Genomic DNA, 15,317 nt, shown 5'->3' with positions numbered 1-15,317 from the left:
ATGTACACGAATGTCAAATCATTATGCTGTATACCTTATCTCGATTATACTTTAATAAAATAAAAAGAAATGAAGAGAAATAAGAACATGTTCTGATATGCTGAAAGACATAGTTTGAGAGCCATAAACCTTCAATTTAGTAGATTCTAAAGCTTTTTTTTTCTTTTACTTTAAACAGGTGAAACATAATCCTGTCTGAGAATGCTTGAGTTGTAAGATGGAGAGCAGAACAAACAAAATGGTCATATGTGAGGAACTCTAAATGAATACTGACAATATAAAGCAAAATAAGAATGTCTTCAATGTTGTGGAATGTTGTTGTTGTTTTTGGTTTTTTGTTTTTTGTTTTTTCTGAGAGAGAGAATTAAAATACAAGACACAATAGCACTTAAGTTGGGAGGGAAGTATACAGAGTAGAAGTGTTCTAAGATTCCCTGGGATATTTTTCAGAAGACAATAAAGGTACAGATTAAGACAGGATTTTATAATAAAGGATTCATGTCGTAATTTCTAAGGTAGCCACTAGAAGAACATAATGTATTAACTTCAAAACTGTACATGGGGAAAACCAAAATGAAAAATGAAAACCCTAGTCAATCCCAAAGAAGACATAACAGAAAAAGCAGCTTACAAATTTCAGGACAAGAAAACACAAAATACGTTAGATTCAGAATTTTAAAAATCAGACATTATAATTAAGTGTACTGAGCAAACTCTAGTTAAAAGCAAAGACTGTCCAACTTGTACCTCAGAAAGCTCCAACTTAAAGCAATTCATGAAAGCTCTAATACAGCAGGAATACAGAAAAGTTGACAATAAAAGGATAGGAAAAGATATACCATGCAAATGTTAACAGAAAAGATATTTACTTTTAAATAAAATGTATTAAAAAGTATAAATGTATTAACTCACAAGCAAAATAACAAATTTGTATATATTTAAAATTGTTGTTGAATACAACAAAAACTGAACCAAAGTGCAAGAAAAAAACAGTCATAAAGGAAAACTTTTCACAATATTTCTCTTGGTAACTGAGAATAAACAAACAAAAACCAGTAAAAACAGTATTTGAATAACTTTACAAACCTGACCTACAGACAAAGACAGACAACTATACTCAATGACTGCAGAGTATGCCTTCTTTTTAGACACAGGATACTTAAAAATACTGATTATATAGCTGGCCATAAAGCCTAAACAAATTTCAGAGGGCTAGAATAATACAAATTAAGTCTTCTCACCTCAAAGCTATTAAGGTAGAAATCAGGAAAAAAGATAAATTAAAAATTCTTATTTGTAAATTCAAGAAAATTTTAAATAACCAATCACAAAATAATTCCAAGGTAATAAAACCAGGACCTAAGGAGAAATAGCCTTAAATGTTTACATGAAGAAAAGAAGGTTGAACATTTATGAATATTCCTAACTAGAAAAAGAGGGGCGCCTGGGTGGTTCAGTCAGTTAAGCAACTGCCTTCGGCTCAGGTCATGGTCCCAGGGTCCTGGAATTAAGTCCCACATCGGGCTCCCTGCTCTCCCCTCTCCTTCTGTCTGCCATGTGCTCTCTCTTTTCTCCCTAGAGAGAGAAAAAAATATCAAATAAATAAGAAAATCTTAAAAAAACTAGAAAAAGAATTTTTTTAAAAATGAAAAATAAATGAAAAAAATGAAATAAAAATTAATACACCATGAAGAAAATTAATAAGGCCAAAGTTTTATATCTAAAAAGAATAATGAAATTGCCCAAACTCCAGCAATATTAAGGAAAGAAAGGACAATAAACACCAATATCAGAACCAAAAAGAAAAAAAATTAACATAGAAACTGCACATACGTAATACTATAAGCAACTTTTTCAGTAATTTGAAATTTAGGTGAAATGGACCAAGTCTTAGAACAATATAAATCATTAAAACTAACTCAAGAAGAAATAAAAAGCCTGAACATTCCTGGAATCTTTAGAATAGTTACCCATATTCTTACCAAAAAGAAAGTGTCTGGGCCCAAGTAACCTAACAGGTTAAGTTCCCCTAAAGGACAAAGTAACTTCAGTTTTTCAAAAAATTATCCACAGAGGAGTAAAGATTTCTCCCAACTCACTACCTGAGGCTAACATGATGTTGTGGAAATCTGATGAGAGAATGAGAAAGTAAAATTACAGGCTGAAGTCACTCACAGAAAGACATGTAACAGTTATAAAATATGTACCAATGAAATCCAGCAGAGTATATGAAAAGGGTAATAAATCTGAACAAATTGGGTTTCTCTCTAAAATATAAGTTGGTATAATGGTCAAAAATCCATTTCAAAAAAGTCAACAGCCAATGAAATTTGCTATGCTGAGATTCACAGGAAACAAATCACATGATTGTTATAATAAATAAATAAAATCACCTGACAATGTTCAATGGCTAGTCATTTAAAAAGTCATTTTGCAAACTAAAAATAAATGGTAACTTCCATAATCTAGTAAAGGGCATAGATGAAAAAATTCTAGAGCAAATAAGACAAAGAAGAAATGCTGAAATAATGTCTTTTGAGATCCAGAACTTTAAAAACAAAGATGTTCACAGTCACCACTGAAATTCGATGGAGTAATGAAGGTTCCAGGTGGTTACAAAGAAGAGGGAGGAAGAGTCTTTATTACATCATGGTGGGACAACTGGATACCCACATGGGAAAAATTACTATGAGCCCAACTTCACACCTTACAAAAACTAGAGTATCAAAATCAAACAAAAAACTAGAGTATCAAAATTAAAATGGAAAAGGGAATAACTTTTTGATCACAAGTTAAGAAACTATTTCATGAATACAGTTCAGAAATCACTAACCTAAAGGAAAATGGTGCTCAACTAGCAACTTCTGCATACATAATAGGGGAGGCCAGCACAAAGAATGAGAAGACAAGCCACAGAGCAAGAGAAGGGGGTTGTAACACACAGAACTACTCCAATTCGTACGCTATAATCCCATTTCTAAAGTTCAACAAGCATTTTAAACAAACATTTTGTTTTAATGTTTAAAACAAACATTTTGTTTTAATATTTTTAAGTTTTTTTTTTTTAAATGTCCACCCATAAGGAGGTTGAGGAGATTGTGAATGGGAAGAAATATACAGGTTGGGGCACCTGGGTGGCTCAGCAGGTTAAAGCCTCTGTCTTCGGCTCAGGTCACGATCCCAGGGTCCTGGGATCGAGCCCCATATCGGGCTCTCTGCTCAGCAGGGAACATGCTTCCCTTCCTCTCTCTCTGCCTGCCTCTCTGCCTTCTTGCAATCTCTGTCAAATAAATAAATAAAATCTTTAAAAAGAAAAAAGAAAAAAATATATATACAGGTTACTTTCAGGATGCTTGATTTTTTTTTAAGATTTTAATTTTATTTTTGCAGTGTTCCAAGATTGTTTATGCACCATGATTTCTTGAACCAGATGGTGATCTCCTAGCTATTGGCATTATAACCAGTTTTAAAACTGTCTTATAAAAGTTATGTGTATTTCTGTGTACAAAATACATATTAAATGATGTTTGAAAAAAATCACAATGAATTTATAAAACTAGAAATAACACAGGTACTATGCTCGAAAGGAATGATTCTGTAAGATTAACAACAGAATGGTACTATCAGAGGAATAAAAAACAAAGTCAACTCTCTAGTTGATCAAAGTGGTTTCCCATGAGGCATAGGTTAACAATTCTGATTCTGCTTCACATGTACACTGGAACTGATTATGTAAATGGATGGTAGATGGTCACAGCCAGGTTTCTCACTGTTAAGAATGGGAGTTTACAAAGAAGCAGGGGAAAGGACCTAAAATGACCCACTCGTTAATGAATCAGAGTTGACGACATCAATAAGAATTTATGTTTAGCCTAGTTACAGCTGATTGCACACAAAAATGTTTATAACGTGTGTATCTACATGGATTAGTGTACACGCGTGTATTTCTTTGCTCTGCCGGCTGAGAGCACCTAAAGTAACAACACTCTGGTAGCAATGGGCAAACCATCACCCAGATCCTGGGTCCTAATCCCATTCCCCAGGAAAAGGCACTAGGGCTCCCTGAGAAATGCAAGTCCAGGACTGGAGCACTATAAAAAGAGCCTGGGACACCTTGCAGTGTCAAAAGCAAGGAACTGTTAAAACTAAACAAGCAAGCCCACACTGATGGGAGCCGACTGAAAGGGCTCCCAACACCCAAAAATGGAACATTCTGAACAACAAAATAAATTTAGTATTGCATTATAACTCAAAATATCAATCAATATCCATGAGCCGACACTGATATCAATAAATGAGTGATTAAATAAATGGTAGAAGAGAGACAAAATATGCCAAAGCTATTATACAGATAGTTTAGCTTCTAAAGGAGGGGAGCATAACACACTACTCTAGTGGGGGCTGCACAGAGAGACCTCCTGACATGCAGTACAGGACGGAAAGAATGGGAAAAGATGAACAGGAAAGGAGAATGGGAAAAGAGAGAAACTTGACAATGGAGAAACTGGACAAATACTGCTTTACCCTGTTGGCCAACATCAACAGTCATAGGTCAAGATGACAGTATGTATTCCTACCCCTAATAACAATGGTACTTTACATCAGACAAACTCCAAGAGAGGAGAGTTCCACAACACACCTGACTAGTACTTGTAGAAGAGTCAAGGTCACCAAAGATAAGGAAAGTCTGAGAAACCTTCAGAGCCAAGGGGAGCCTAATGAAATTACACATACACACAATGTATTATATAGAGAGATTAATATACAACATATATACAAAGGGAAAACAGAGAATATCTGAATAAAGTATAGACAGACTAGAGTTAATAATAGTGTATCAGTATTGACTCACTAACTGAAATGAATGTACCAAACTAAGGTAAGATGTTAATAATCAGCGAAAACAAGGTATAAGGTGTACTTGGGACTTTTTACTATCTTCATAATCTTTCTGTAAATCTGAAATTGCTCTGAAACATAAGGTCCATTAAAATTATTTTTTTTAAAGCCAAGAAAGTCCAGAATGTATATGCAATATTGGTGTACAACAGAGGGGATATTACAATTTTATGTGGAAAGGACAAACTACTGAGTTAAGTGATTTGGAGACCACTGGCTATTCACGTGGGAAATAAAATTAGAATATGACTTCACTCCACATATAAATCACAGTTGGACTAAAATTCCAAAGGCATAAAAATTAACTATCTTCATTATCAGAAGAAAATCTTAGAGAACATCTTCATGACCTTGCAGTAGGTAGGAAAGCATGAGGGGCAAGAAAAACCATTAACCAGAGAGAAAAGATTGATTTGTCCACATAAAAGTTATCAACTTCAATAAAAGAAATGATACTATTTAAGAACCAAAGGACAAACTGTTGACCAGTAAAAATGATGTTCAACCTAAAATGCTCCATAAGATACATTATACAAATAAAGACATTCTGTAAAAACGTTAAGAAAATGATAATCAGTAGAAAAAAGGAAAGGATATGAACTGACACATCAGAGGAACAAATGGCCATTCAACAAATGGAATTATGCTCAGTATCAATAGTAATGCACATTTAACACTTAAGATACCATGTTTTACCCATTTCTCCCATGGGGAAGAAGTATAAAGGCTTGTGGTATTGAAGCTCAGCAAGAACATGGGTGAAGGAATCTTTAAGGCACTGTCCACGGGACACTGAGTGCTTCAGTCACTCTGGGGGACAATTTGGCAACATCCATTCAAGGTTTACATCTTTTCTTCCAAAATATAACAAAAGGAGCAAATCCAAGTCTTTCGTCAACAGAAGTATGGTTCACTGAATTGTGATATTATGGAAGAGTATGCCTTGGTTTACTAGAATGAGGTAGAAAATAAATAAAATCCTAAAAACCGGGGGGGGGGGGGGGGGGGTGCCTGGGTGGCTCAGTGGGTTAAAGCCTCTGCCTCCAGCTCAGGTCATGATCCCAGAGTCCTGGGATCGAGTCCCTCATTGAGCCTCTGCTCAGCAGGGAGCCGGCTTCCCTCCCCACCCCCCCACCTACTTATGATCTCTGTCAAATAAATAAATAAAATCTTTAAAAAAGAAAAAAGAATGAGGTAGATAGATATACAGAGGTATGTACAGATAGAAAGTTATAAAGATACACACGTGTGCACACTCGCACACACATAGAAAGTTATAAAGATACACACGTGTGCACATTCGCACACACACACCCCCCATGGAAATACAGTTCTGAGACATTACTTGATATAGGAAAGGACATTATAGAAAAACCCCGAGTATGACAGAATCTGATTAAAAAGTAAAGAACAAAACAACCTAAAAGAGTATTATTTCTGGACATCAATATAGAACTGCTGAACGTACAGAACGTTCTTGAAGGATATTCATCCAACGGAGAACGAAAATGAGATTGGGGGCAGGGTAAGGTTGGGTAAAAACTCTCCTTCCTTTTTTATCTACACATCTTTGACAAGGAGGATGTTTTTATGGATTCCTTGTGTAATTAAACACTTTTTTCCTTCGTGAAATAAGTAGAAAGGGGAGAGGGAGAAATGGCCTACTAAGTTTTACACCCAAAGTATTTGGAAGTAGTTTCCCATGTTGAGTACTATGGGCACTGGAGTAGCTGTGAGCCACTCACTCCTGCTGCATGAGCATCTGCTCTTCGGTTATGCTCTCCAGCTCAGTGCCCTGGAGAGAACATTGCTAAGCAACATTGTCTAGGGTGAGAAAGACCCCTGACTGGTAAACTGTATCTGGTCTGCAAGGAACTACAAGGGAACAGTAAGCATCTCCTGCGTGCACCACGCACTACAGCTTCCCTGAATGCTGGAGCTTCTCTTGCAACAGGCACATCTTCTTTGCTTGACTCTAACCCTGCTGGGACATATGGGTCAAAAAAGATCACAAAGCCAGGTGTGAGTCACACGGGCACTTGAGATTTGCACAATGTGAGCCAGTTACGTGGGGAAAGTCCTTTTCCAATTCTGAGTAGCCTCTGCTATTTTTATGAGTGACCCTTCGACTGCCCCCATGAACTACAAATACTCCATTTTATGAACTACAAATACTCCATTTTAATCATTCCTTGAGATAGCTGTAAGCAACAATATTTTGCATTCAATTAAATCGAGGCATTTTTGGCAAACAGCAAGGCATACAACTTACTCACTACACAACAGCAGTAAATTTATGGTTCAAATAAATTTCATCTATAATTTCCCAAACCACTATGGAAAGTTAAATCATTCATTTTATATAGTAGAACACAATGTGGGACTATATAAAAACTAAAACGAAGCAAAAAATTTTTTTCCAAAGGACCTGGCTTCCAAGCCAATGTCTTGAGAAAAAAAGAATTTTTTATGTATTTGAAAATCAAAATCACTTCCTAAGAAAAACTAATCCTCAGTGTAAATTACAGTGGAAAAAATCATTACAGACGGATAAAGATGAGACAAAACTTGCCAAAAGGTAGGTACGGATATGCTTGAGAGAACAAGGAAGGGTAACTCCAAATTTGTGGCTCAGCTTTGTTAAAATTATGGTGCCAGTAACTGCCACATCGAAGACCGCCATCGCGCTGCTTACAGAACGGCACTGGCTTAAACCAAATTCAGGACAGTCAATGCAACACACAGAACATTTAGTCACACACTATGCCACTTCTTTTGAGAGGGTCTTAAAAATGCAAGGCACAGGGGCACCTGCGTGGCTCACTGGGTTAAAGCCTCTGTCTTCAGCTCCAGTCATGATCTCAGGGTCCTGGGATTGAGCCCCACATCAGGCTCTCTGCTCCCCAGGGAGCCTGCTTCCCTTCCTCTCTCTCTGCCTGCCTCTCTGCCTACTTGTGATCTCTGTCTGTCAAATAAATAAATAAAATATTAAAAAAAGAAAATGCAAGGCATAGCTCCTCATTCCTGCTCACATTCTGTTCTAATAATTCGGCAAAAGGTCCATGAATTTTTTTTTAAGTGCTCATTTTCACACTTATAAATACAGAAAACAAACTGATGGTTGCCAGAGGGGAGACGGCTGGGAAGATGGGCTAAATGGGGCAAGAGGCATGGGAGACGCAGGCGTCTAGTGATGGGATGAATGAGTCCCGGGAGCTTAAAGGCACAGCATAAGGAATACAGTCAATGACACTGTAACAGTGTTGGGTCGCAACGGATGGCAGCTACACTTGTGGGCCGCACAGCATAACCTACAGAGAAGCCGAATCACTACTCTGTACACCTGAAACTAACGTAACATTGTGTGTTGACCAAACTTAAAAAAAAAAAAAAAAAATTAACTAATGAATTAAAATTTCTTTTAGATGAAAAATAAAAAGGCTGATCCTAGAATAAAACTTCCAAGGGGGCACCAACCTCCCTCACATACCTCCCTAAAACAGGTCAGGAGGACAGGATTCTGCACACACATACATATATACAGGAGTTTCTTCTCTTTCTTAGAACCCTTTATTCCAAGTACCACTAAATCTCGCCACTGATGATGAGGTGAACTATGTTTGTTTGTTTTAACTGAAACCCTTAACGACATATGTCAACTTTGGACTAGTTTTTTGACCTGTGGGGAGAGGAAGAAAGAAATTGCCAGAATGGTACAGAGACTGTGTTTCATTTCTTTTTGTTGTTGTTGTTTTGTTTTAAAGATTTTATTCAATTATTTGACAGAGACACAGCGAGAGAAGGAACACAAGCAGGGGGAGTGGGAGAGGGAGAAGCAGGCTTCCCACTGAGCAGAGAGCCTGATTTGGGGCTCGATCCCAGAACCCAGGGATCATGACCTGAGCTGAAGGCAGACGCTTAATAGCTGAGCCACCCAGGTGCCCTTGTTTGATTTCTTTAAAAAGTGAGGGGTCTGAAGTATGGCAGAAAAGTTCATACCTGTTATCAAATCTGAGTGAAGGATAATAAGACTATCACTGTATTTGACACACTTTTTTGTATGCTTTAAAACATTCAATTGTTTTAAAAAAGCACTTTAAATGCATGGTAGTATTCCAAAAGGCAAGGCTGTAGAAGGGCATCATCACGAGCCACCAGGTCCTTTGACAACTCTTATCTCGGAAGGATGCGTCAGAGTTGATTTTGTGCCCCTCACTCAGGTTACAGAAAAACAAGCCTGACCCATCTGTGATCCCTTAAAGCGATGCGGTTCTTCCCGGTGAACAAGAAAACTTCAGTAATGATGCACGGAAACCCGCCCCTCACGGGTTCACATACCTGCATCGCTCCCGGATCCTGTCGACAAGGCTGGCATGATGCACACCGCAGGCTGGGACAGCACACCCCAGACACCCGCCACTTAGAAAGCCACGGAGAATTCCAGTCCAGTGGCCTGCAGCCACGCTGTCGACCAAGATTTATATCTCAAGCAGGCCGTTTCTAAAAAAAGAAGAAAAACACTTTAAAAATAGTAATAGGGAGGCGACTAAATTGCAACGTTCTACAACTAATTCAGAGTTCTTATTCCAACACGCTTCACCAGTCTTCCAAATCTGTCTGCACGCTAGATGCACCTAGGGAAAAGGGTGAGAGTTTTTGATTTGGATGTGAAATTTCTAGTTAAAACCACAAAAGCTCCTCCTGCATGTATCAAGGCTTCCAGAAAGATTTTTGCAGTTGGTCTGAGGGCTGCTGAGTGCAGATTAAGAACGTAAAGAAGGTTTTGGGTTTTTTTTTTTTTAAGATTTTATTTGACAGACAGAGATCACAAGCAGGCAGAGAGGCAGGCAGAGAGAGAGAGAGGAGGAAGCAGGCTCCCCGCTGAGCAGAGAGCCTGATGCGGGACTCGATCCCAGGACCCTGGGATCATGACCTGAGCTGAAGGCAGAGGCTTTAACCCACTGAGCCACCCAGGTGCCCCGTCAAGAAGGTTCTTCACGCCAGTGCTATTCTAAGATGCTCACAATCTATTACTGTGATTCCACGCTATATTTCTAATGCAGAACGGAGGCTCTGTCGATGGTCCATGACTTACAAACACACTTGTGATTTGTTAACTAGCTCATCCTAACATGCCACTGCCAAGTCCTCTAACTGAAACTGCCAATCACCTGGAGAAACTACTAGAATTGAAAATGTTAGGGAGTCGCAGAAGTGTTAGCAATCTAAACGAGGCCTCCCGGCCCATGCTTATACACAGAAGTCTGTTCTTTCAGTAAAAAGCTAAGCTTGATGCACTTCAAAAAAATAGCATTTTTTTTCAAAAGCTGTTTTAACTAACTACGGGTTATCCCACCATAAGCAGGAAGGCGCTGTTGTCTCCTATCGGAAGAGCAAGGACTCCAGAGTTTGGCCTAATCTTTCAACCTGCTAAACCGTGATCTTGGAGGATGTATTTGATCTTACTGCACCTTCACTTCCGTCTATACGAATGGAGATAACAACAATTTAGAATTGTTTGATAATTAAATACGCTAAGACTCACAACACACCGTCTGGCAGGTGACCAGCGAACAAGAAATGCTGGCTCTTGTGACTGGAGCTGTTTAATTCAGGCAATGAGATTATAAAATGAAAACATAAAAGAAAGTAGCGAGATTAAAATTTACGCTGGCCTGACACCTAGGAGAAGGCCATGTGGTTTAAATTTGGACCACTGCTGCCTAATAACGGAAAATACACTCCATTTACATTTTTTTAGAAATCAGAAGACCCGCACAATGTGTTTAAGTCCATTTTTAATGCATTTTCCCCTAGTTCTCTATAAAGCAAATTCAGTAATTTAAAAGCATATTTTAACATATATTAACAAGAAAAACAGATATTATAAACACTCGAAAAACTGGCTCACTTCAACCCATAAAGTCCTTAAATTGCTGATTCATATTACAGAATAAGGAATAAAGGGCTTGCCAAATTTCACTTGAAAAAGTCTGAGCTGCAAAATTCTATTAAAACCTTCTAAATTAGCTTTTTAAGTATCAAAGCAAACGTTAGTATGAAAAAATTCACCAAAGTGACTATCTTGAACCAAACTAATGCAGTGGCCTGCATTTTGTTTCATATTACAAGGGTTGATAAAGTATGCAGAGAAGACTGTTAACTGAAAATATGAGGGCAGTTATTTTAAAAACCAAATAAACTCTAAATCACGAAGCTAAAAATAAGTGAGAAAGACAAAGTTTCATTAATGCCCATCTCTGAGGCTGTTTTCCCCAATAATTTTAAGAGGCAACTCTGCTTTGCTTTCATAAATTATTCTAACAATCAGGATTAAAATTCAACTCCATAAAAGTGTTCCTTAATTACAGTCTGTATGAAACAGACCATACATGATTTAAAGAAGGCACTCAGTAAGACTATTGTTTTGATGAGAAAAAAAAAAGAGGAAACAGTTGAAATTTGTAAAGCGTACGCACACTCCTTCCTACCATTAGGGCAATATGTATAAGCATGTAGGTAGATAGTTATCGTGTGTGTGTGTGTATGTGTGTGTGTGTGTGTGTTACGTAGGTAATTTAAGCTCTTTAGGCCAAAAATCCTAATTTAAATAGTATAGATTGCTTAACTATAGAAATATTTGCACACCATGTCTACGCCATAGATACTAACCCCTTCTTCACACCTTAAAGATCTTACAGTGCTTCACTTTTATAAACCACAAACACCATAAGTGTTTGTTTATATAAGTGATCTTATATCATTCTATTACTATTAAGACAACCTTACATCCCCACAGCAAAACATCCTTCTGAGTTGATATTGGTGCTGTACACATAAACCCATTTATGAAAGGCCTCAGCATTTCTCACTTTGTATTTTATGATGAACACTCAAGGTTAATTCTTTCCAAAGTCATATTACTTAAGAAATATATGCTACAGTGTAATTATCTCCTCAGAACATATCTATGTATACTAATAAAAAGCAAATGGTTTGATAAAATCCCAACCAGTAAAAAATACTCACTATTTTGTGCAATGAAGCAGAGTTGCTGGGTTTAACTCTCAAACTGAGCTAAATTTTTGCAGTGATCATGTTATTTTCTTTGGCTAAATTTATTGAAAATACTTTGGAATTTGTCAGAACCCAGCTGTAATTATTACTGACTGTTGTATGGAATCGATTTACTACAACACCAAAATACCAGCTGTTACAGTACGTCCTGAGAGGGATTACCGAATATTCTTAAATTGAAGTTCAATCCATCTTTCCATAAAAAAGAGAGAGACCCAAACGCCAGGAACCCAACAGCGATATCAAGTGCACCTGAAACATTTACAATACCCAATAGAACTATTACAACCCTCCTTTAAAAAGGCTTATTTTTGAAATTTCATTATTCCAGTTGCACCTTGCTTCTATATATCACACAGTATCGGGTTCTTCTGGCATCGATCATGTGGAAACAGTGAAATATGTGAAGGTCTACAAGCTTACAATGTTCAGTTTCTACTGGCCTTGGGTAACCCTTAGGGCTCCCGTGGTACTCATGACATCTAATGGTCAACCATGGAAGTGCAAGTGTTTGTCGCAGAAAGTTTTGAGTTTTCAGTAAAGCAAAATGGTGTCATTGCACCCAGAGAAACAGCATATGCTGTTTCATATGCTGTTAAGAACTATTAAGTTCTTACACACAACTATTAAGAAATATACACTCCTCCTGTGTATATTAAGAAATATACACTCTTCTTCCTCTCAATACTTCACTGTAACACCACTTCTGACACCAACGGCGGTGTTCCACACATCAGACAATTCTGCGGCACGAGCTGTGTCCTACAATTGAATACAGTTCTGGCCCTCGCCACCTGCAGACGGCATCAGATCCCACAGGTTAAGGGCACAGCCCCACAAGACTGCCCCCACCCCCATGTCCATTGCAAGTTCAAGCGGTCACCTGTGCTTCTGATCAATTCACTATAAATCAGAGGTTCCCATGAATCCCTGTTTGATTTTTATTAATTTGCAAGAGCCACTCAGAGAACTCAGGAAAACATTTACTGACTAGATCACCGGTTTGTTACAAAAAGATGCAACTCCGGAACAGCCAGATAGAAGAGATACCAGGGCAAGTATGTGGGAAGGAGCACAGGGCCCCTGGGCCCACTCTCTTTCCTGGTGCATGACTCTTCACACACCCCCCCCACCACATCCCTTCTCCCACCTCCCCCCACCCACACCCTTCCCCCACCCCCCTGGCACCTCTACCCATTCACTAACCCACAAGCACTCTGAACTCTGTCCTTTTGGGGTTTTATGGACACTTCCTTATATAGGCATGACTGAGTCGATCCCTGGCCATCAGTGACTGACGCTGCCTCTAGACCCTCACACATCTCCAGAGGTAGGACTGCAAGTTCAACTCTCTACCCAACGCTGGTCCACCGGCGACCAGTCTCCATTCTCAGCAGCTTTACAAAAGGCACTGGTGTTACCGCAATTGCAGGTATGACTGCAAGGGGCACATCACCAGTAACAAGATGACCTTTATTACTCTTATCACCTAGCGTTTTAGGAGCTCTGTGCCAAAAATGGGAGGCAAAACCAAATATAGCTTTCTTATCATACACTACAACATGACACAGACCCACAAAGTTTAAGCAGCTAAACAAGAAATCAATGCCGGACCTAGTTTCCAAACACATTTCCTCTCAATTTGACAGAATATGCAAGAACATGAAAAGATTTTTAAGATTTTATTTATGTATTTACAGAGAAAGAGAGAATATGAGAAGGGGGAGGGGTAGAGGGAGGAGGAGAGAACCTCAAGCAGATTCCACGCTGAGCACAGAGCCCTACATGGGGCTCAGTCTCAGGACCCTAAGATCACGACCTGAGCTGAAATCAAGAGTCAGACGCTCAGCGGACTGAGCCATCCAGGTGTCCCAAACATGAAAACTTTAAATTATCATATTTAAAAATCCTATTAATATGCTACTGTTTCAGGAGCCAGTAACTGCAGCCAGTAATCCAACCACAGGTTACTTCACCTGTTACAAGTATTCTAAGCTACACTTTCAAAATCGAATACAGCAATAAAATAACACAAAGAGTATACTTTTTCTAAAAAATTTATGATCCCAGGGTCCTAGGATCGAGTCCCACATCAGGCTTCTTGCTCAGCGGGGAGTCGGCTTCTCTGTCTGCTGCTTCCCCTCCTTATGCTGACAAAAATCTTTAGGAAAACCTCAAGATTTTTTTTAAAAGCTCGATATGAAAGATTTACAAGTTATATGTTAGCTAATGCAAGCAGCAAACCGGTATCTGTTAACATTATTGAAAACTTCATAAATCATACCTGTTAAGACAACAGAGGAGGCGACCCAGAGCTAAATGGCATAAATCCACTTGCCTAAAATGGTATTTATACCATTTACACCAGCAGCTCTCTGAGTGTGGTCTGCAGACCCCCAGTGGTCTCCCAGACCCTCTCAGAGGGGTTCATGAGGTCAGATTATTTTCATAAAAATAACGAGATGCCATTTGCCTTTTGCACTGTGTCAACATCTGCACTGACGGTAAAAAGTAATGGTGGGAGAAACTGCTAGAACCAGACTGGAATTGTTCGTCCTTGCGCTCTTCCATGCCAAGCCCCCACATTAAAACAGACGACGACAATGACAAGGGAGGAGGAGAAAGAGAAAAAATGTTCCCTCTAGAATGTTCTTAATCGAGTAAAAGATTCTTAAATCAAATTCCTATATAACTGCCTCTTCAGCATCCATCTTTTTAGTGTTCAGTGTGATGAAATGAGAAGTACACAGAGAGTGCTGTTGCTGTAAATGAAGTCATGTCTGTCTCAAAGAAAAACACCTGTGTGATCGTTACTGTAAACCAAACCAGTCGTTTTTCTCGTGGAAAACTATTTTTACTTAAAAGAACAACGGAAAGACAAGTTATTCAGCTATTCCCCTCACTTGAGTATTTGGGAAACATTTTCTTGAAAATGAATGAAATAAATCTGAGACTTTGGGGAAAAAAACCTGACAGTATTCGTTGCTAACGATAGAATAGAAGCTTCGAGCAAAAAATGTAGTTGTATAAAACTCAGGTCCATGAGAGGCTGCCTCCTCGGCCTCACCTTGCGGGGGGCTGAGAAATGCAAACACACTAGAATCCAGTCCCCAGTTTGCATAGTTCCAGCAGCTTCCAACACACAAAGGCTCTTCTGAGATCAGTGGTGATATTAAGCCATGTGATTTTTTTTTTTTTAAATAGTCTACATGCGGATTGTGAAACAATATTTTTTTAAATATCGATATGTGATATGAGAAAATCATGCACGAATAAAAGATTCATTCAAAGTGCAAGACGGAGCAATGGATTTCACAGTTGCAACATGATAAGTTAATTGG

The 15,317-nt window shown here is 38.5% G+C and overlaps 1 protein-coding gene across 3 annotated transcripts in view; it reads right to left on the bottom strand.

Moving 5' to 3' along the window:
* The window catches only part of MPP7 (MAGUK p55 scaffold protein 7), a 284,579-nt gene that overhangs the window by 201,515 nt on the left and 67,747 nt on the right, over nucleotides 1–15,317 (bottom strand). For all 3 annotated transcript variants that reach the window (XM_059183826.1, XM_059183828.1, XM_059183827.1), the window contains one exon: nucleotides 9,238–9,399. In XM_059183826.1, the coding sequence (XP_059039809.1) occupies nucleotides 9,238–9,274 (37 nt within the window). In that variant the 5' untranslated portion in view covers nucleotides 9,275–9,399. The remainder of the gene's footprint in view (nucleotides 1–9,237; nucleotides 9,400–15,317) is intronic.

This window comes from Mustela lutreola, chromosome 8 (assembly GCF_030435805.1).
Source record: "Mustela lutreola isolate mMusLut2 chromosome 8, mMusLut2.pri, whole genome shotgun sequence".
NCBI classification, from domain to species: Eukaryota; Metazoa; Chordata; class Mammalia; order Carnivora; family Mustelidae; genus Mustela; species Mustela lutreola.
This window is presented reverse-complemented; position numbering and strand designations above follow the sequence as displayed.